Source organism: Cetorhinus maximus, chromosome 27, assembly GCF_964194155.1.
Source record: "Cetorhinus maximus chromosome 27, sCetMax3.hap1.1, whole genome shotgun sequence".
Classification (NCBI taxonomy): Eukaryota; Metazoa; Chordata; class Chondrichthyes; order Lamniformes; family Cetorhinidae; genus Cetorhinus; species Cetorhinus maximus.
The window spans coordinates 24,507,410-24,528,254 of NC_135905.1; the positions used below are offsets into that span (position 1 = coordinate 24,507,410).

The following is a 20,845-nucleotide window of genomic DNA, read 5'->3' on the forward strand; positions in this document are numbered from 1 at the left end:
ACCCTCCCCTCACCTCCCACTCCGCCCCCACCCCCACCTCTCAAACAGCATAAAATCCATCACGTTTCTACCACTCTTTAGCTCTGAGGAAGTCATGCAGACCTGAAGCGTTCTGTTTCTCTCTCCACAGATGCTGCCAGACCTGCTGAATTTTTCCAGCATTTCCTGTTTTCCAGCATCCACAGTATTTTGTTTTTATTTTAGAGGAATTTAGAAGGTTTATTTGAAGCAAAGAAGTGGTAAAGAGAAAATAATGGGACTTAAGATAGGCAAATCTCCAGCATTATTTTCATCCCAGAGAACCGAAAAAAAAAACATTGGCAAGTGAATTTTAGATGCGTTTGCCATAATTTTCCAAAGGTCTCTAGATTCAAGAATTGTGCATCTGGATTAGAAAGTTGTAAATGGCACTTTTGTATTGAAGAAGAGCAGGAGTCAGAACACAAATTGTGAACCCATCAGTTTAACATCAGCTGTAGAAAGGTTGCTGGAAATTATCAGAGACAGAGCACCTGGATAAGTATGAGGTGATCAAAGAGAATCAACATGGATTTATGATGGGCATGCCATGTCTGATTAAACTTGTTGAATTTTTTGAGGCCAGTAGCAAGGCAGATAGTAGTGTGTCTTTAGTGGTTGTCTATATGGCCTTCCAGAAGACATTTGGTAAGGTCCTACACAAGAGATTGTTAGCAAAAATGAAAGTGCAAAGAATTGGAGACAATCTTATTACATAGGCTGACAGTTGGTTCAGAGGTAGAGGAGACTTAGATTTGGGAAAAGAAGTAATGTTCTCTGATTGGTGGGATGTGACAGGTGGTGATGCTCGGGAATCTGTACTGGGGCCTCAGCTTTACTTCATATATATTAATGACTTGGATGGAGAAGTAGGAAATTGTATATCCAGGTTAAGGGGCATAATAAGCTGCGTAAATGGGAGCATGAAGTTACCAAGGGACAGACACTAAGTTGAATGAACAACATTGTATTAGATGGAGTTCAGAGTGGAGAAATGTGAGGTAATCCAATTTGAACTTGAGAAAGACAAATTGGAATATTTTTGTAATGATGGAACTAGGAGCAGTGGAAAAACAAAGAGATTGGGTAAGGAATCACAATAAGCTAGTGCACAGGCACACAAAGTAATCAGAACATATGAGGAAGACAGATTTTATAAACTTGGCTTCTATTTCCGTGAGTTTAAAAGATTTAGGTGTGATCTAATTGAAATCTTTAAAATTATAATAATGGTATTTGATTGGGTAGCTAGAGAGAAGCCATTTCCACTGGTGGGAAAATCCAGAACCAAGGGACACAATCTTATATTAGAACTAGGCATGTCAGGAGTGAAATCCAGAAGCACTTTCATACTAGGGGTAGTGGAAATCTGGAACTTTTCCCTTAAAAGGCTGTGGATGCTTGGTCAATTGAAGTTTTGAACATTAAGATCAATAGATTTTCATTTGGTCATTGTATCAGGGGATATGGATTAAACACAGGCAAATGGAGTTGAACCAGGATCTAATAGAATAGCAGAATAGGATTAAAAAGAGTTAAGTGCTGGAAAAACTCAGGCGTGACAGCATATGTGGAGGGAGAAATAGAGTTCACGTTTCGAGTCCAATGTGACTCATCATTGGAACTGGGTTTGAGTTCTGATGAAGAGTCATATTGGACTCGAAACGTGAACTTTGTTTCTCTTTCCACAGATGCTGCTAGACCTGCTGAGTTTTTCCGGCACTTTGTTTTATTCCAGATCTCCAGCATCCCAATATTTTGCTTTTATTGTAGCAGAACAGGCTTGATGGGCTGAATGACCATTTCTTGTTCCTATGCTTTATTGTGTTTGATAGCCGGAGCCACACTAATGACTCTTTGTCCATGTTTCATTTTTTAGTTGAATATTTGTTCTGTAGACATTTAAGCTTCATAAAGGTTAAAACTTGCCAAATAATTTCTAGATAGTAAGAAATCTGTTAACAATTGCACTCATTTAAATTTCAATAGCAAGTCTGTTGTCCACGTGACCCATTGTAGTAATCTTGATTTTAATGCAGTTTATTTAATTTGCTTTAGTACTGCTTCTTTTGTCACTCATCATTTCAAACGCAGGTCAATTGCTTTATAGTTCTGGAAGTTGGTTTGTAGAGAATTACCCTTTGTAAAACTTTATTACCCTGGTCAAACCTAATAGAATTAGTAGAGTATTGGGAGTTAATAAAGATGTAAAGCTAACGTGTGTTCTTGGTTTAAGCAAGAGGTTTTATTTTGGTGTATACACAATGTGTTTATGATGGAAATCGGCTTCGAAATTACTGACTAGCAGCATACTTAATATTTTGTACATTTTTTTTTGTATCTTAGAGCAGGTTTTGGCAACAGAAGGTTACAGGCTAATTTCTTTGAAGGCTTTCATCATTGGTGAAAATACTGAATTAATTTGCTACTTCAACCATTTGGCAGCATTCACTGCATCACTTCAGTAAAACATTGTATACTGATGCAGCTCTTAAATCTGCTTTAGGTGCTACTGTGGGTTAAAAATACAGTTATTATGTAAATATCTACCTATGAAAACCAGAAAAGCTGGTTTCCAATATTGTCAGATTTCAATTCTGTGTTTGGAAAATGAGAATAACTGCTGGTTACCAGAGCAGCACATAAGCTTACAGGTTTTTTTTTTAAAATGCCATTGTACCTAATGAAAACATTTGACACATTGAACAGGTATTTAGATGTGAAGCTTGAAGAAAGTCTTGGAATATCCATTAATTGCATTGCACTTTTATCTGAATGGTAGCAGTACAGTCTGGAGTGCAGAAGTAAAATCAGTGAGGAACTGACTGCATAACTCAGTGGTCACAGCATTTGTTATGGTAACTGTGTGTTCCTTTTCAGTAGTTGTCTCGTCAATTTGAGTCTATTTTCCACATTCCACAGTTGATTATCGTGTTATTTCAATGCTGTGGAAACAGCAAAAAACCGAAACTCTTCCTGAATTTCAAATGAATCATAGTTGTATAGTTCTGGGCCCTGAAAGACCTTTGTACTATTGCATTCAGATTAGAAACTGAAATCACTTTGCACCAGCTCTACAATTGTAGTGTAAGTGTAGGCTTAGTCGATTATCTAGAACCTTCATCAATCGTATTAAGGTTTTACTTTGGTGGACCAACATTCAGTAGGCACAATTGAGGGAAAAATATCTTGGGAAACATAATAGATATTAATAGAAAAGCTGATTATTGTTTAATGGAGTCGCTACTTTCATATTTTGAGACCATCACAATTCACTCTTGGCCAATCTTCAGTGAGACCGAAAGAGTATACCAAAGAATGCGGAAACCTAGTATTAGCCACAGAACTTGTTTATGTTCCTCTCAGACCTCTTTTTCCCAGCCCTATGCATATTCTTTTACAGTTCCCTTATTAATGAACAGTGACCTGTAAACCCCATTGGGTATCTTGCAGAACGTTTGGGAGCCTTGCTGCCTGCAACATAGTATGGTTTCCAACAAGGTCACACAATAAGCAAATGCAGCATTCTATGCTCTAAAACAGAAAAATTGACTTGCATATAATAATGGCTAATTGTTTGATTGCAGATAGTTTAATCAGTGCATTTGTTGATGAGACAATGAAAGACTTGCCATTTTATTTTCTGTAAGGCTAGAATAATTAAAGCAAGGATTGATGTAGATATCTCTCTCCATTGTAAACTAAGGCTGCTTTAGATATAGCCCACAATTTCATCTAGTTCCTATGGATATCCTTTGTATTTTACAGCTGTTCTATCGGGTGACAGATGACAAAGCTAAACACACAGAGCTCTATTTGGTAGGGATGGTGTGTTACTATGGTAAACACTATTCCACCTTCTTTTTCCAAACAAAAATTCGCAAATGGATGTATTTTGATGATGCCCATGTGAAAGAGGTAGGAGTTCTTTACCTAAAATGCTGCAATTTTGCATTGATGTATTTTAGTTTGAGTCATGATATTACTAGCCTTTAAGTGGCTGATTGCTTAAAGGTAGGCGAAAACTGCAGCACATGAATAAAGTAACTGTGATGGCCTTGTCTTTAGCTGTCTTATGCTTAGCTCATGTCTTTGCTTCCTCTGTATATGATTTAGCATGGTGTTTAAACTGTAAATTTTGACAGTCATATCTGAATGAATGCTGCTGGGAGGCAGCCACCCACAAATCTGCTTCCCAGCCCCCTCTCCTCCACCCGAACCCTGAAGCTGCTACTCAGAGAAGGAGTGCACAGATTTTAAGTGTCGAACGGTCAGAACAGTTTCCCCTTTCAGTAATTCCACCTAAATGCAGCAATGTTTAATTCAGAACAGCATCACTGATGGAGGGAATGTTGAGTAAGCTATGTTAACCAAATATATTTGTGACAATGCAGCCTTTCTTATGGTATTGAATTCCCAGCTGCTTAAAAAAGTGTTGCTCCCCTTTATTAAAAAACATCTGAGCCCAAATCTTAACGTAAGCAAATGAATGCATTGTTTGCTACTGTTGCAAGGAGTAAATCGCTCCAGTTTCCTTACCACGCACACATACAAATAAGTTAACACATAACAAGACTAAGTACAATTTAAGTTTTATGAAGGCCAAGTTTTTAGATGTTTCTGAATTATGAATGCCAGTTTAACAAAAATTGAAACTGTTTCAGTGTGGATAAGGCAATACAGTAACAACTCTAGTATTGCAATTCTTCATATTTTCATTTTAGATTGGACCCAAGTGGAAGGACGTAGTGACCAGATGCATTAAGAGCCACTATCAGCCGTTACTCCTTTTGTATGCAGATCCGAGAGGCACTCCTGTGACTGTACAGGATCTGCCCCTAGCAGATTCCCATCAGTACAGCAGAACCTGTTATGACAGTGAAGATTCAGGTAATTATGACTTATTATTTTAAAGGCTTTAAAGAGGATGCAGGTAGGGTTTACAAGAATGGTTTCTGGGATGAGAGACTTCAGTTACATGGATAGGTTGGAGAAGTTGGGGCTCTTCTCCTTGGAGAAGTTGGGGCTCTTCTCCTTGGAGAAGAGAATATTGAAAGAAGATTTGATTAAAAGTGTTCAAAATTATCAAAGATATTGATAGAGTAATTAGAGAGAAATGGTTCTCATTGACACAAAGGGTGGGGGGGACATCGATTTAAAGTGATTGGAAAAAGAGCCAAAGACATGAGAGAACTTTTTCATGCAACGAGTGGTTAGGATCTGGAATGCACTGCCTGAAAGGATGGTGGAGGCTGGTGCAATCTTGGCTTTCAAAAGGGAATTGGATAAACAACTGGAGGAGGAAAATTTCCAGGACTATGGGGTAAAAACAGGGCAGTGCGACTAGCTAAACTGCTGTTGCAGAGATCCGGCACGTAGCTGACAGGCCAAATGGCCTCCTTTTGTGCTGTAACATTTCTATGTTTATATGATTATTCCTGAGTGATTAAAATCTCTCCATTTGCATTTGGCTCAACGTGGCCAGATAGAGGAATGGGTCTGTAGGAGTGCCTTATTTCCAAGTTCCCCTCTAAACCACTCACCATCCCATCTTGGAAGTAAATTGCTGCTCCTTCAGCATCACTGGATCAAAATCCTGGAACTCCCTACCTAACAGCACTGTGCGTGTACTTATACCACATGGACTGCAGCAGCTTAAGAAGTTGGCTCACCACCATCTTCTCAAGGGAAATTAGGGATGGGCAATAAGTGCTCTCCTTGCCATCAATGACCATAATTCTGTGAACTAATTCTTAATAACTGACGTATGAATATGGCTTTTGTGCTTTGAAAGGGATTTATGTTGTGAAAATGGTCAGTTTTCCCAAATGTTCACCAGCTCCCTATAGAGACTTCATATTTGCTGTTAGGAAAATTTGACTTTGCTGGTGAGAATGAGAGCAGTCTTTCCCTTTGTAGAGATGTCCCAGACTTTCTCATGCCTTTTTTGAAGGTTGTTCAGAGTGCTATCAATGGAGTCATGGAAACAAATCATCACCTAGTTTGTGGGTCATAAAATAGAAAGAGTTAGATGATGCCCACAAAAAAACCCACTGAAAAATAACATTAGACATGCAAAATTGGTAAATGCCAATGTTACTGCGATGCATGATTTTGATCCACAATCTGTACTGTGGTAACAGATTTCAGCTAGCGCTTCGGTTTGCCTTTGGTTAGGCTGTGATCCAGTAAAAAGGCAGTACACAAGAGAGCATTGGCTAATGGCAGAATTGGGCCTGATAACAGCACTAACTGTCCAGGCTGCAATAAGAATGGGGGACTGGTTTAGAAGTGACACATTCCAAGGCACCAGGGGCAGCTGGTGCCTGTGGAATTGCACTCAAGTAAGAGTTGGCCTTTTGGGTTTGAAGGGTAGAAAGGGGTGAGAATATGGCAGAGGAGAGAATTGTTAGTTGCTTGCTGTATTTCTGTTCATTAGTTTCTCTGCATTTGCAATCACTGTCCAGAATATATTCACAATCAAAGCACACAAACCTTTCATTGCATTCTTTGTGATATTTATTTTCCACCTTCGGGCCCTGACAATGAGATTCGCTTATTAATGTTAACATCCTTTAGATATGTTGTAAACTGAAGTTTGGGGAAAGTTTGTATCAAGTGTTTACTTGCTAAGCACAAAACTTGGTTTCTTGTTTTTCTTAAATTGACTGATAAAGATGACCATGTAGAAATTATGGCCTGAATTTTCGGCTTGGCGAGCGGGGGTGGGGCCCGCTTGCTGAGACATAATATGACACGCAGTAACGTCAGGCGGACGTCCCGACGTCACCGCACGTCATTTAGATTGTCAGTTGTCAAAGGCCTGCTAAGGCCATTTAAAAATCAATTAAAGTAATAAACTGAGCTGCCCGTCCAACCTTAAGGTTGCCGGGGAGGCGAAGAGCCCAGGTGGCCTTTGCATTTTTCATGGATCCTCATCCATGGGCGGGATGAGGTTTCATGAAGGCCTTATAAATTAAATAAAGTTTTTCATTAATTTTCATTGACATGTCCCAGCTCACGTGATGCTGTCACATGAGGGGCCATGTCCTAAAATTTTTTGTTTCTTTATTTAAACTTTTGAAACTTAATCCAATCTCCCTGAGGCACCTCTGTGCTGGGCAGGCCTTGATTAGCCCGCCCATGTAAAATGACGGCGCGGACCTGATTGGGTTTGCGCCCACCCCCGCACAACCGCTCCAACTGGGGGGGAAATTCTCTCCTATGTTTTTGAAGCTTTTCCCTTGAAAATTGCTGAGTTTGAAAGGCTTCTGTGTAGATTAAGACTTGATTCATTGGTGCTTGACTGTTGTAAATGACAAGGCTTCTATTTCCCCTGCTGGATTTCACTCCCTAGATAGTGTTTACCAAAACTGATGAGCAGCGAAGCCAGTATAGATGGCAGGTATAGCTGGAATTAGTGACGTGCTCTGGGTAGTCTTTACTGACTCATGTTTTTATGGCTTGTCTTTTTGCAGGAAGAGAACCATCTATATCAAGTGACAGCAGGACAGATTCTTCTAATGAGAGCTACCATTACAAACACAGTCATCATGAGTCTGCGGTCAGCCACTTCTCCTCTGACTCGCAGGGTACAGTGATTTATAACATGGAGAATGATACAGCTTCTCAAAGCAGCAGGGACACAGGTACTATAAATTCAGAACTGATGTGTAGCCCTAAGAATCGAAAATCAATCTTTGGTAGTACAGACCCTGGCAAAACCGATTAAATTAAGATAATAAAGGATTGTAATTTTAGAAAAGTAAATTTTACAGTGAATGCCATAAATTGAAGTGTAATAAAAACTGAAAAAGAAATTGATTCCATTTTTATAAATTTTCAACCCAATGCATGAGTCTTTAAGTATGTTTTTTTTTAAGACCCTTTGAAAATATAGTTGATATTTTGTGAGCGCATGTCCTGTTGAAGGAATTAAATCTTGTATTTTCCTACTTTTTAAACTTGTGATGTATGGGTTCAGATAAATCAGCTAATGCAGTCTTTTAATGTCTTGTAGCATGGAATAGGCATGTTCTTTCATCTAATACATTAATCTGCCACCTTGAATTAAAATTGTCGAATGACCCAAAATAATCTGCATACAGCCTGGAGAACTTCTTGGATATCAGTAAGCTGGTCACTTTAACAAGTAATTACCATATCAGTTATCCATTCTGCAATCAGTTGTATTTCACTTGTAGGTTTTGATGCTGCTTAAGTGGGTCACTGCTTGCTGTGTTATGGAGACTAGTGATTGATCAGCCAGCTTGGCAAGTCAAAGGGGCTGGGAATGGTAAACTTGTTGTTGGGAAGTGGAATTTTTCTGACGAGGCCACAGGTAACCCAGCGAGCTCATTCCTCTGATTGGGTGGTCATGGCTGGACAAACAATCGAAAAATTGCCAGTGCTTTGTTTTGGTAAGCTGCATGGCTTTAGCTGAAGGTCAGCAGTATCTCTGCACACACTTGTGGTCCCTAAACTCTGACTCTTGCCTAAGCTGTCTGCAGTTAGTAAATCCGGTGTGTGTATCTCTTAAAACAGCTACTTGCATTTCTACAACCTCTCAACGAAAAAAACATTGAATGCATTCTGAGGTATAATCATAAAAAAAGGATGCCAAGCCAAAAAAGTAATTGTTAGGTAGAGGCTTAGAAGAGGAACCCTGGAGGTGGAAGGAGTTGGCCTTTGTTGATGAGCATATTGGGCCTGAGGCTCCGCTTGGAGTTGAATAGGGCAATGAGGTTATGAAAATCTAGTTCAACTGCAGAGGCAGGTGCAAACAATGGTGTAGGTGTAGAACTTGTGATAAATGCTGAAGATGATTATAAGACCAGTCTCACCAAAAATTGAAGGAAATTGTGACTGATCTAGATATTGGACAAGCAGTCTGACAGCAAAGGCCATAGAGAGGTTCACAGAAGTAATGGAAAGGTAGAAATAGTTGTCACCAGCCCATGTGGAAACTGAACCTACGTGTGCAGTTTCTGTCACCAACGACCATATGTAGCTGAGGAAAAGGAGGAAATGAAGGATGAACTAATGGGACTCTGGGGAGAGGGACAGAGATTGCAGAAATAGAAACTGTTGCTAGATATATCCTGGCTACTGTCATGTAAGATTGGAACCAAATGAGGGCAATTCTACTGAGCTGGACAACAGACACGAGGCTTTAGAGGAGGAAAGTGTAGTGAACCCATGTTAGTAGAAAGACTACAGAACAGTAAGGCAGAATAATGCATATTTGTGACATTGGTTAGCACTTTTTTGGTACTGTGGTAGAGGTGAGAACCTGATTGAAGGGATTCAGACAGGGACTTGCAGTGGACATGGGCAAAAATTGGGAGATATGTGTGGATTTCTCTGTAGTTTGGGTTGGACACTTTAGACCATGATGATGGATTTCATTGAATGTTGACCAAATGGCTGACTGACCTTTGAAAAATTAAAGTTCTGCTGATGTTCATATAATTTTACTTTAAGGGCCCTTTTTTTCCAAGGAAGAAATTGCCCATACGTTGGCATTCAGTGCAAATGAAACATGATGGGTAGAAGAGGACATAAGGACTCTGCAAAGGGATGTAGATAGGTTAAATAAGTGGGCAAAAAATTTTGCAGATGAAGTACAATGTGGGAAAACATGAACTTGTTCATTTTGACAGAATAGAAGAATAGAAAAGCAGCATACTATTTAAATGGAGAGTGTTTGCGGAACTCTGGCACAGAGGGACTTGGGTCTCCTGGTATATGAATCACAAAAAGTTAGTATGCTGGTACTGCAAGTGATTAGGAAGGCAACTGGAATGTTGTTGTTTATTGCAAAAGGAATGAAATATAGAAGCAGCGAAGTTTTGGTACAATTGTACAGGGCATTGGAGTACTGTGTACAGTTTTGGCTTCTTTATTTAAGAAAGGATAAAATTTCATTTGGAGCAGTGCTGAGATGGTTCACTCGGCTGATAACTGGAATGAAGTGGTTGTCTGAAGGGGAACGGTTGGGCCTGTATCCATTGAAGTTTAGAAGAATGAGAGGTCAATAATGATCTTATTGAAACATATAAGATCCTGAGGGGACTTGATAGTGTGGATGCTGAAAGGATGTTTTCCCCTTATAAGAGAGACTAGAACTAGGAGACACAGTCTAAAAATAAGAGGTCTCCCATTTAAGGCAGAGATGAGGAGAATTTTTTTCATTGGGGTCGTTAGCCTGTGGAATTCTATGTACAGGCTGGGTCATAAGGCTGACTGACAAGGGCGTCAAAAGCATATAGGGAGTAGACAGGAAAGTAGAGGCCACAATTAGACCATCCATATCTTATCAAATGGTGCAGTGGGCTCAAGAGGCCGAATGGCCTACTGCTGCTCCAAATTCATATGCACGTATGACTTGGGATATTTGGAACAGATGATAAAGATAGGAAATTGAGGTTAGAATGATTTTCTTCTCAAAGCCCAGCAGAGCTTTTGAAATGGTTTATATTTGTGGATGCTCTTATGCTGTCAAAACTAAATTTCTTGGTAGTGAGGGAAGCTCAGTGCATTTGAGATATGAGATCATTAACTACAGTGTAATTACAGTCAAAGACACAGCGTTGTTTGATAATGCAAGAACGTTGCTATCATGCATCACAGGTAATATTATCACTGTCATCATTAATAGCATTGTATCAGTCAGTGAATTGGAGGCATGGAATCTATTGAGTTGTCCCTGCCATATTCTTTTCTTTTTAAAAATTATTCATTTTATCTTGAGAAATTAACATTTTGTCTCAGGACATCATACAGACAGTGAATCTAATCACCGACCTCCTTTCAAAAAAGGGATTTCTGTGGATAGAAGACGGAGTTCTAGCCGACCTAGGCACCCTGATAATCGAGGGAAGCCAGGGAAATCAGATGAAGTTCCGTCCTGTGGTTATCACAGTGAAGGTGAGGAAAAGAATCAATCTAGAAACCCTACAGTGAAAGTGGCATGAATTGAAAGTGTAGGGTGGTGGGTGTCTGTGAATAGTCGGGTGCTGCTCTTATGCATGTTTTAGCTTTGTGTTTTTCATGTCTGAAATTGTAGGTGAAACGTTAAAAGAGAAACAAGCCCCGAGAACTGGACCAAAACCTGCTACTAGTAGATTAAAGGACTTCAGAGAAACCATGAGCAATATTATTCATAATCGACCTTCACATAACCAAGACCAGAGTAACAACAAATCATTTCAAGCAAAGATGACTGAACCTGTAGACAATGACAACTTCCGAATGTCAGGCGGACAGTTACGAGACTGGGAAATAGAAAGCACCAGCAGTGAATCCAAATCAAGTTCATCGAGCAGGTCAAAGACTTACTTGTGGAAACCCAAACGGGAGGTTCTCAATATTGACAGTATTTTCACTAAAGAGAAAAGGAGGGTTGCATGTTATGCACAGATGAATGCAACGCCCGAGGATGACGCTAAAGATTGTAACCACAATAAGACTGAAAATTCAGTAGGATTTGGAGGTACCCCATTGACACTGGACAGTACAAAGAATGAAGGAAAAGGCGTACCCTTGAGTAATGACAGATACGAGAAGGCTGGGTATCCTGGTAAATGTATGCAACAAACAGGGACCCACAGTTTGGGAGAAAATGAATGCTTTATTCAGAGAATGGAGTCTGGCTATGAGAGCAGTGAGCGCAACAGCAACAGTCCAGTAAGTTTGGATACTTCGGTTACTGATGGGATTCCAGGTGGAGTGCACAACCCTAATGCCAATCCATTCAGGTAAATCAGTCATTTGATTATTTGGCATTTCTTACTTGCTGTTGGAGTAGGAGGTTGTAAGTTTCATTTTGCTTTATATTGTTTGTTAAAAACATAAACGTTCAAGAATTGCCTCTGTACAAAACTTCTTGTCACTTTCAAAATTTTTGGTGCATATATTTTTTCCAATATTAATATTTTTAAGGGAGAGTGTAAATAAAATTCATCAAGCTTGACCAAGTGTACAGCCTAATGTCAGATACATTTAATGTGGTCTGTACATTCAGTAGTAGCAAAAAGAATGGCAATAGTGCCATGGGATTCTTGTTGTACTAACAGCCATTGTTTCTTTGACCGGCAGTTGAGGTTGAAGTACAATTTACTTTTTGCTTTCTGTAGTAAATAAATATATTGGCTAAACCAATTGATTTTGTTGAGTAACAGAGCATGCATGTGTGTGAGTGTATATGGTACAAACTATTTAATACATTTAATATCATAAATTATAAGCATTGCTCTATGACGACTAGATGTGCAAACTAAATAAATGATAGGGCACAACACGGATTATCATAAAAAATACTACCTTGTCTTTAAGTTTGTGATCCACCCTCCAATGCAAAGTTACGCCTCTGTCTGCCTGTAGCCTCAGCTTATTTTCTTTTCTATTCGACCTGTGATAATTGCTATAACTTGCCAGTCTAAGTTGGTACTTCTGTGCATTACACTAAATGTCGATTTTTCTGAGGTACAATGTGTGTACTGCTCTATTTAAAGGGAAGCGAATGCCAAGAAACCCATCAGTTCTGGTCCTTCATGGAAAACTGTTCCCAAGTCCAAGAGTAGCAGTGCCTTACAACAGGAATCGTCTGCAGCCTCTAAGAGCTGGGTGCATTTACAGCAGAGTTTCAGTAAGAAAACCTTTTATATCCTAATACTGAATGTTTCTTTATGATGAAGGTAAATTGTATTGATAGTGTACTATGTCTCACTTGCAAATGACGTCATAACAAAATGACTTGCAGCTTTTTCATCTTCCTCTATTTAAAATTTTCCTGAAGTTTTTTGCCAAATGTTTGTTTTAAAAAAAATATTTCATTATCAGTTTGAAAATGCATGCAACAAGATGTTGAAACTGTTCCTGGTTGCCTTGGTGAAATAACTGTTGCAGGCGTGTTTATTTTCAAAGTTTAAAAAGAAAGATATGTATTCCCGGAGTCCTAGTGTGGACTGATTGGCTTAGTTCAACTGATAAGCAGTAACTCTGAGAAAACATGCCAGTTGTGAAAATCCTTCCATTTCATCGCTTCCAGCAGTTAGTAACTTGTATTATTTCTATCTCTTCTTTAAAAATAGTGCAATTTTCCTTTCGAATTAACATCGACCTGAGCTGTATTCTAAGAACTGAGACTGTGTGAAGCCCATTGTAATAATGAATTGGCTTGTACAGATTGGTTAGTGCGAGGTAAATGTATCTCGATCACCCACAGAAGGTGACCTTTGAGCATGTGGGATACCTGTTCATCAGGAATTGGATTGAGTTGACCCAAACTCATTTAATTTAGTATCAACAGGGAGAAGAAGGCTCTAAGTTGATATTAACTCTGGTTCTAGTGCTGAAGGTGCAACAGTCTGATGCTCTGTCATCACTTACCCTCCTTTATTTAGCAAATATTTTTGTGACTTACTCTGATATTTGCAGCAGTAAGTGATTTTGACACAATTTTTTGTAACAGTCTTACAGTGGATTTACTAAAGCTGTACATCATACTTATGACCATTAACTGCCAGGGGCACCCCCATGGATTGAGTTAGTAAGCATCTCATGCTTTACATAGAATATTCAGCACATACTATTCGACCCAACCAGTCAGTACTGCTGTTTATGATCCACTCAAGCTTCCACCTATCCTCCTTCATCCAACTATCAGCATAACCCTTTTCCCTCATGTTTATCTAGCTTCCCCTTAAATGGGTCTGTACCATTCATCTCAACTACTCCATGTCCTCACCACTCTCTGGGCAAAGAAGCTTCTTTTGAATTCCCTGTTTGATTTCTTGGCAACCAAGGCAATCGATAATAAGGTCTTTAAGGCTTGCACACTTTGAGCTGCTAAAATTCCTCTTGTGGCACAGCAGCTACACCTGATTTTGTTTTTACCCTAAGATAAAAGCAAAATACTGCGGATGCTGGAAATTCAAAACAAAAACAAAAATAGCTGGAAAAACTCAGAACTGATGAAGAGTCATATGGACTCGAAGCGTCTGTTGGAGATTAATCACACCGAGGCATCACAGAAACCCCATTTATTACTTGTGCACAGGGGAGAACAATACAGCGAGAGTTATTGTATCATCTCAAAGCAGAATACACAAACACTTGTTTAAAAGCATTTTACAACCAATCAGTAAATTTTGCACATCTCAATCCACTTATTTGCAGTTGTTTATAATTTGGCTATCACAACTTTGATTACATTCAGCCCGAGACAGAGAGACATGGAATGTCTCAGGGCTCATCCTACAGTAGTCAGACAAGATGGTCTTGTTCTTCAAGGTTGCAGTGTTTTTTCCTTAGGCCTAAGCATTTAATTCAATTTCTCCATTAACCCTTTCAATACTGAGTGGGCTCCCTATAGTTGTCTAGCCCACCACACTCACCCCCTTTTGTCCTAAAAGGACAATCCACCACCCTTAGCCAAGTTCTATGTATCCTAGCCGCCGGGCTTCATCCTCAGAGGAGTCTTGATCCCTGAGGAGAGGGAGGGAATAGATAGCTGGCTTGAATCAGCAAGGTAGGCACAGGAACCCAATGGCAACTCACCCACCCGAGTACTACCCGTGGTATAATTTCTCCTGACGCATAGCCAGGCTGGGCCCTTAACGACCACAAAGGTGGGCTCCCGTCTCCAAATGGGCGTTCAATGAAAGATGGCCCCTGTATTAACTAGGGACCATGTAGAATCTGAGGGGAAAGCCAAAAAATGCATCTCTGAGGAGGAGGGATTAACAGGAAAATGAGTACAAATCCAACATTTAGTCCGATTAACTTGCGAGGCTACGGCCTGCACTCGTTGAACTACAGAATTGGTAGTCCATGCCCCCGCAAGGAGCATGCAGGACAGGATCAAAATCAGAGTCAGCATTCTGACGGCTCAGTTAAAGTTCTTGCACAAGCACTTCCGTCCGAGGTCAGTGTCCGCTTGACGTGCGATGCGTGGATCCACAAGGGTCGTCCTTCAACTTTTACAGCCATATGGGTGGTGAGCAGGACTTGGAAAGGCCCTTCCCATCGAGGTTCCAAACAGTTCTTTCTCCTGAAGGTCTTTACCAGGACTAGGTCCCCAGGCTGGTATTGATGGCAATCTTCAATGGTGGGCTTTTTCTGAGCTTCTGCTACCTGTATATGCAAGCTCTTGAGAGAATTAGTGAGTGCTATACAGTATGTAATCATTCACTCACCCATAGCGTGGATGTCCATTTCCCTAGCAGACAAAGGTGGGGCCACTGGGAGGCGCATAGGACGTCCCATTACAACTTCATAAGGAGAGAGGGAGGTGGTACGGTTAGGGTGAGAGCGCATAGTCATGAGCGCCAAGGGTAGAGCTTCAGGCCATTTCAAACCGGTTTCTTCACATAATTTAGCTAGTTTATTTTTCAGAATACCATTTTGTCTTTCCACTGCCCCAGTAGACTGGGGGTGGTATGGGCAGGAAAGGTGATGGTTGCATTGTAAGGCCTTCAACAGTTCCTTTATCACTTTAGCGGTAAAATGAGGCCCATTATCACTCGATAAAATCTCTGGTATCGCAAATCTGGGTATGTATTCACGCAACAACAATTTTACAACAACAACAGCATCATTTCGTCGGGTGGGATACGCCTCCACCCATCGCGAGAACAAACATACTAGAACTAAAACATAATTATATCCCATACATTTAGGCATTTGTATAAAGTCCATTTGTAGGTGTACAAATGGGCCCCATGGCTGGGGTCCCATACCAGCAGTCACTGTGGGCGTCTTGCCTGGGTTATGTCATTGACATAGGTATGACAGGTATTACTAATGCAATGCCTATTAGCATATTACTATTCACTATACATTCAACATTCATTCTATATACACGTGTTAAACCTCTGAGCTGGCAACCGGTCAAGTCATGATTCTTGTCCATAGCTGCTGCATACATCATTTCTGCTCACTTCGTCTGAAATATCTTTCCCTATTTCAATTAATTTATTGATAGTCCCCACATGACTTTTGAGCACGGTAGCCAGGCTTTGGATTAACCAATGATGTCCCTATATTGAATATCGTAGCGGCATCATTTATCAGGCTGTGCTTAACGCGGTTCCCTCCCAAGCCTGATCACATCTCGCCATTGACCTGAACTGCTTCAGTCATCAATTGGTGCGTCAGAGCCGTATAGAGTGCTTGGGTATGGGTTGAGCACCACTGGGGCAGGACGACACTGGATACATTCAAGACTACGGGTACCAGCTCATGGTGTATATTATCATACAAAACTTCTGATTAACCAGTACCAAACCATTCGTCGGTCCTGGATGCATAGTCGGACAAAATGGGTCAGTCGGTGTGGTTTGAGGGTCTTCAATTATCTCTACTCGGACTGTGAAAGTAGAGATGGGAGGTGGTTGGGTAGTGGCGGACCTCCCATGCCCGATCTGAAGCAAACTCTTACTACAATTTGAAAGCACTTGTTCTCCTACTGTTACATTTATCATTCCCCATTGTGTGTCGCATTCGGCACTGTCCATACTGTACCAAAGTTCCTCCTGCGGTGCAGGATGAGCAGTGATGTTCCCCAACCTTGTTGCCAGTACTGATACGCCCACGACCAGGATCATAGATCTGTGGAGACATTAACATCGGCTCTCGTTCTCATATCTACAAGTGCGCATGTATCACCTGTCATAATTACCTCGTATGGTCCATGCCTGTTCGCTCTAAGCTCACCTTGACCATCACCTTATTCCCCACGTTGGGGGGTCCATTGTTGCTCTTTGGATTTGCCTGTTTCCATATCCTTAACATCTGTCAGTCTCTAACTTCCTCTCTCAACTCATGTAATTGCCTACTTAATTCCCTTACATTGTCCTGTATTTTTCCTTTCAGTGGCCCTACACCTCCTACTAAAATGCCTTCAGGTAATTGCATGGCCCTTCCTGTTATCATTTCAAATGGGGTGAACCCGGTGGTCCTGCTTGGGCACATTAGAATGCTGGGCAATACTGTGACCCAGTTGTTACCTGTCTCCTGAATTGCTTAGGCTATAGATGTTTTTTAAGTTCAGTTCATCCTTTCCACCGTCCCTGGACTCTGGGGGTGGTAAGGAATATGGAATTTCTTTTTAATCTCCATAAGATTACACACTTCTTTAATGACTCTCCGTGTGAAATGAGTTCCCTGTTCTGAATCCATCTGGGTAGGCACCCCCACTCCTTCCAGTTTACTCTCTCCTGCTGCTGTCTCATGTCAGACCTCAATTCCTTAAACAACTCTACAATGCACCATTTTATCCTATCTTTCAATGGCTCAGTATCTTCACTTCCAGTGATGGTTCTCTCTGGGAACCGCTTAACTCTGCCTGTCATCAAGGTGTTAATCCTGTGGTCTTACTTTTTGTAGCTCACAGGCACATTAATATAATCAGTAATATATCTATTTAGCATTTTTCCAGTTTTCCCTTTACCTGTATCCATCTTGTGGTAAATTGTTGTTAAGTATTATTTCTTCTTACATTTCAATTCCTGAACTACAGATTCCACATAGTTTTACCTCTAAGTTTTTTTTTTGACCATGATCATCTTGATTCTCTTGAAGTCAGTTTCTCTATTGTCTTGATTGTTTAAAATGTTTCCTTACTCTTTAGGCAGTTCCAATGCCTCAGTTGATGGCCAGATTATCAAATTCATTTCCCTTAAAACAGTTTGTACATTATGTCCTCTTTCCCTAACTCTTTCTCCTGCTTTCCTCATACCATTTTACACATGCAACAGCTACCATCGTATCTTGTTCAGGTTGTCTGGAGAGACTTTACAGTCCAATAAAGTATTCTCATAACAGTTTTAAAACAGAAATCAAGCATTGACATGTTTTGCTTCCTTATCTTCTTCTCAAACAACATCTTATTGTCCCACTAAATTATGTCTGACTTTTTTTTTTGCATTATCCCAGATTCATTAACTCGGCCAAAAAATAGATTTCTGCCAAACTTTGTCAAGGTCTTGAGCTTTACTTCACATTTTGGGAACAGACTTACAAACACAAAAGCTTGCAGCATTTGAATTAGTGCCAATTGTTGTCAAAAAGCCTTTTAAAATGAAAATTCCTTTTTGAGAACTTTATCAAGAACCAAACCTCAAATTTTTAAACTTTGTAAGAACTGTAATTTACACTATCAAAATTAAAACAACCCCTTTTTCACGTGTAACGATTTGTATCCAAGTTATAATTTCCGTATGTTTATCGACACATTCTTTATCTTAGATAGCTTCCTTGTTATTCAAAGTAACCTGTTAAATTACACTGCACTTTACATCTCAAGATCGTCCCAAATTCAAATTCCAGTGCTTTTGGAAAGCAGATTTCCTTTAATATTTAATTCATCTCTTCATAAGAAACCCCTTTTTACCCATTGGAACCACCTAGACCTTATGTTTATGTCTTTCGGTTTTCCTAGAATCTTTCTGAATTTCAAGTAATTTTTTTCCTCAGGATTTTAGAATACGAACTCATATGTATTAATCCCAATCATCTTGGAAGCTGATGATGAGGGTTATTCCCTACTAGTCTGCAAGGGGGTGGTACAAGGATTGGTTCATCTCAAACAAAGGCAAGCCCTGTTTTATCTTTACACTACCTTCAAATTTTGATTTTTGCCAGAAATCTTAACTCAAACCTTATACTCAAAACTTTGGAATATTTGAATAAACTTTTCCTTTAATTTCATGTGGGGCTTTCGACTCTAAAGTGCCCAACTACACACACACACACAAGACAATTCAGGGAAGAACAACTACACACACAAAAGACAATTCAGGGAAGAAAACACATCAAAGCTCACATACAAATGCTTCATTGCACACAAACAAACACATAGATAAAGGCATGTATCGATACTCCTATAATATTGAACTTAACTCTAAATGAAGCTTCGAGTAGCAGTGGGGGAATAAAGGGATCTTGAAGGCTCCATCTATAGGGACCTTCAAACTGACGAAAGCTCACATTTTCTCTGCTGCTGCTTGTCAATTGCTCATTAACCCCCTAGGGGTACCCTTTCTCTCTCTCTCTCTCTCTCTCTCTCTCTTCAGCACAAACAGCTCTTGTAACTTAGATCAATTCACTTTTTTTTAAGTTACAGAAAATTCAGTAGCGGACTATCTACCTCCCTTAAAACATATTATAAGCGCTCAATTGTGTCCCGATTAAAAGTTCCAGCTGGTGGGAAGCTCTCTCCTTTACCTTGAGTCCATTTAACCCAATCAGAAACATATTGGACAATTTCAGGACCGTAATGGACATACATATAAACATTTGGGGTTCGCTTCAAAGGGGAAACCTGGGGTTTCTTTGATGCCATATCTCCCATTTTTACTTAATAATATACACAAAAAAAAACACAGAAATTACTTACTTTTCACCTCCAGGGGACTTGAACCCCCTGGGTATACTACTACTACTTACATCATATGACTAGCCAAATTAATCTCCCATATATTTAAATAGATGACTTACCCTGAGAGTCAGCCACAGGCAGGCGAAGGCAGATCGCAGGTCAACGAACCCCAGAAGCTCAAATGGGGCTGCCGCAGACTGAGGAGTCCTTGAACCACGAGGTCCTAACGCGGGGGCTCCGTGACTCAACCCCAGGGGATTAGTCATCTCGGTGGAACCTCCAGAAACTGTCGGAGATTAATCACACCGAGGCATCACAGAAACCCCATTTATTACTTGTGCACAAGGGAGAACAATACAGTGAGAGTTATTGTACCATCTCAAAGCAGAATACACAAATACTTGCTTAAAAGCATTTTACAACCAATCGGTAAATTTTATACATCTCAATCCACTTATTTGCATACGTTAACTGACCAATCCATGTTTTAGTTAATTTCCATTCCTACACTGCAGGTGCAGTTGTTTATAATTTGGCTATCACAACTTTGATTACATTCCGAGAGAGAGACATGGAATGTCTCAGGGCTCATCCTACAGTAGTCAGACAAGATGGTCTTGTTCTTCAAGGTTGCAGCATTTTTCTCTCAGGCCTAAGCATTTAATTCAATTTCTCCATTAACCCTTTCAATACTGAGTGGGCTCCCTAAAGTTGTCTAGGCCACCACACGTCGGCTGTGTTCCTCTCCGCGGATGCTGTTGGACCTGCTGAGTTTTTCCAGCTATTTTTGTTTTTGTTTTGTTTTTACCCTGCCCCAGCCTCACAAAATGTTTTAGAAGAATCCCATTGTTTATCTTCTAGTTCAGTATGTTACAGATTTATTTTTTTAAAAAACCAACAATTCCACAGAACCACAAATTCTCAGCTTTGACTGGGATGTCTTGAATGCCAGGAAGTTGCTTGCCTAATAACATGGTCAGCTGGAGGTGCCATGAGTGATGTGAGCACAAGATGATGCCAGAGCTGAGCATTTTAGTTAAGCAGCTAACAGTTCACGACATGTCTACAAGAATCGACAACCAGATGGTTTTCAGTTTGGAATACATCATGGTGAAAACCTTTGAGCCAATCACCCACAGTGAAACAGAGCCAACTGCTTTCTGTGGTCCAATTTATGTGCACGAGCTTAATTATCCTGTTGTCAGGAAGTTCACCGCTTGTTTTGGCCCTGACTCCCATTTTTAACTTTAAATTGATTGCCAGATTAGCAGAAAAGATATTTAAGATCAGCCGAACAATCAGCGTAGGATGGCTGCTGCAGTGTAGCATGGTCCTCCTCTAACTACTCCACTCAACACTGTTTCTGCCTCTTATGCACACAAGCAGGATAGGAGAAATATTTTTCAACTTTCTGGGAAATACACATCTTATCCTCCACTTGTC

The 20,845-nt window shown here is 40.2% G+C and overlaps 1 protein-coding gene across 9 annotated transcripts in view; it reads left to right on the top strand.

Annotated features, from left to right (window-relative positions):
• usp54a (ubiquitin specific peptidase 54a) overlaps positions 1-20,845 on the top strand; it is a 136,648-nt gene that overhangs the window by 96,289 nt on the left and 19,514 nt on the right. For 7 of the 9 annotated variants that reach the window (XM_078530888.1, XM_078530889.1, XM_078530887.1 and 4 more), the window contains exons 9-14: positions 3,787-3,936; positions 4,743-4,908; positions 7,497-7,667; positions 10,792-10,947; positions 11,087-11,777; positions 12,534-12,667. In XM_078530888.1, the coding sequence (XP_078387014.1) occupies positions 3,787-3,936; positions 4,743-4,908; positions 7,497-7,667; positions 10,792-10,947; positions 11,087-11,777; positions 12,534-12,667 (1,468 nt within the window). The remainder of the gene's footprint in view (positions 1-3,786; positions 3,937-4,742; positions 4,909-7,496; positions 7,668-10,791; positions 10,948-11,086; positions 11,778-12,533; positions 12,668-20,845) is intronic. The other 2 variants (XM_078530890.1, XM_078530892.1) reach the window with 2 other exon arrangements.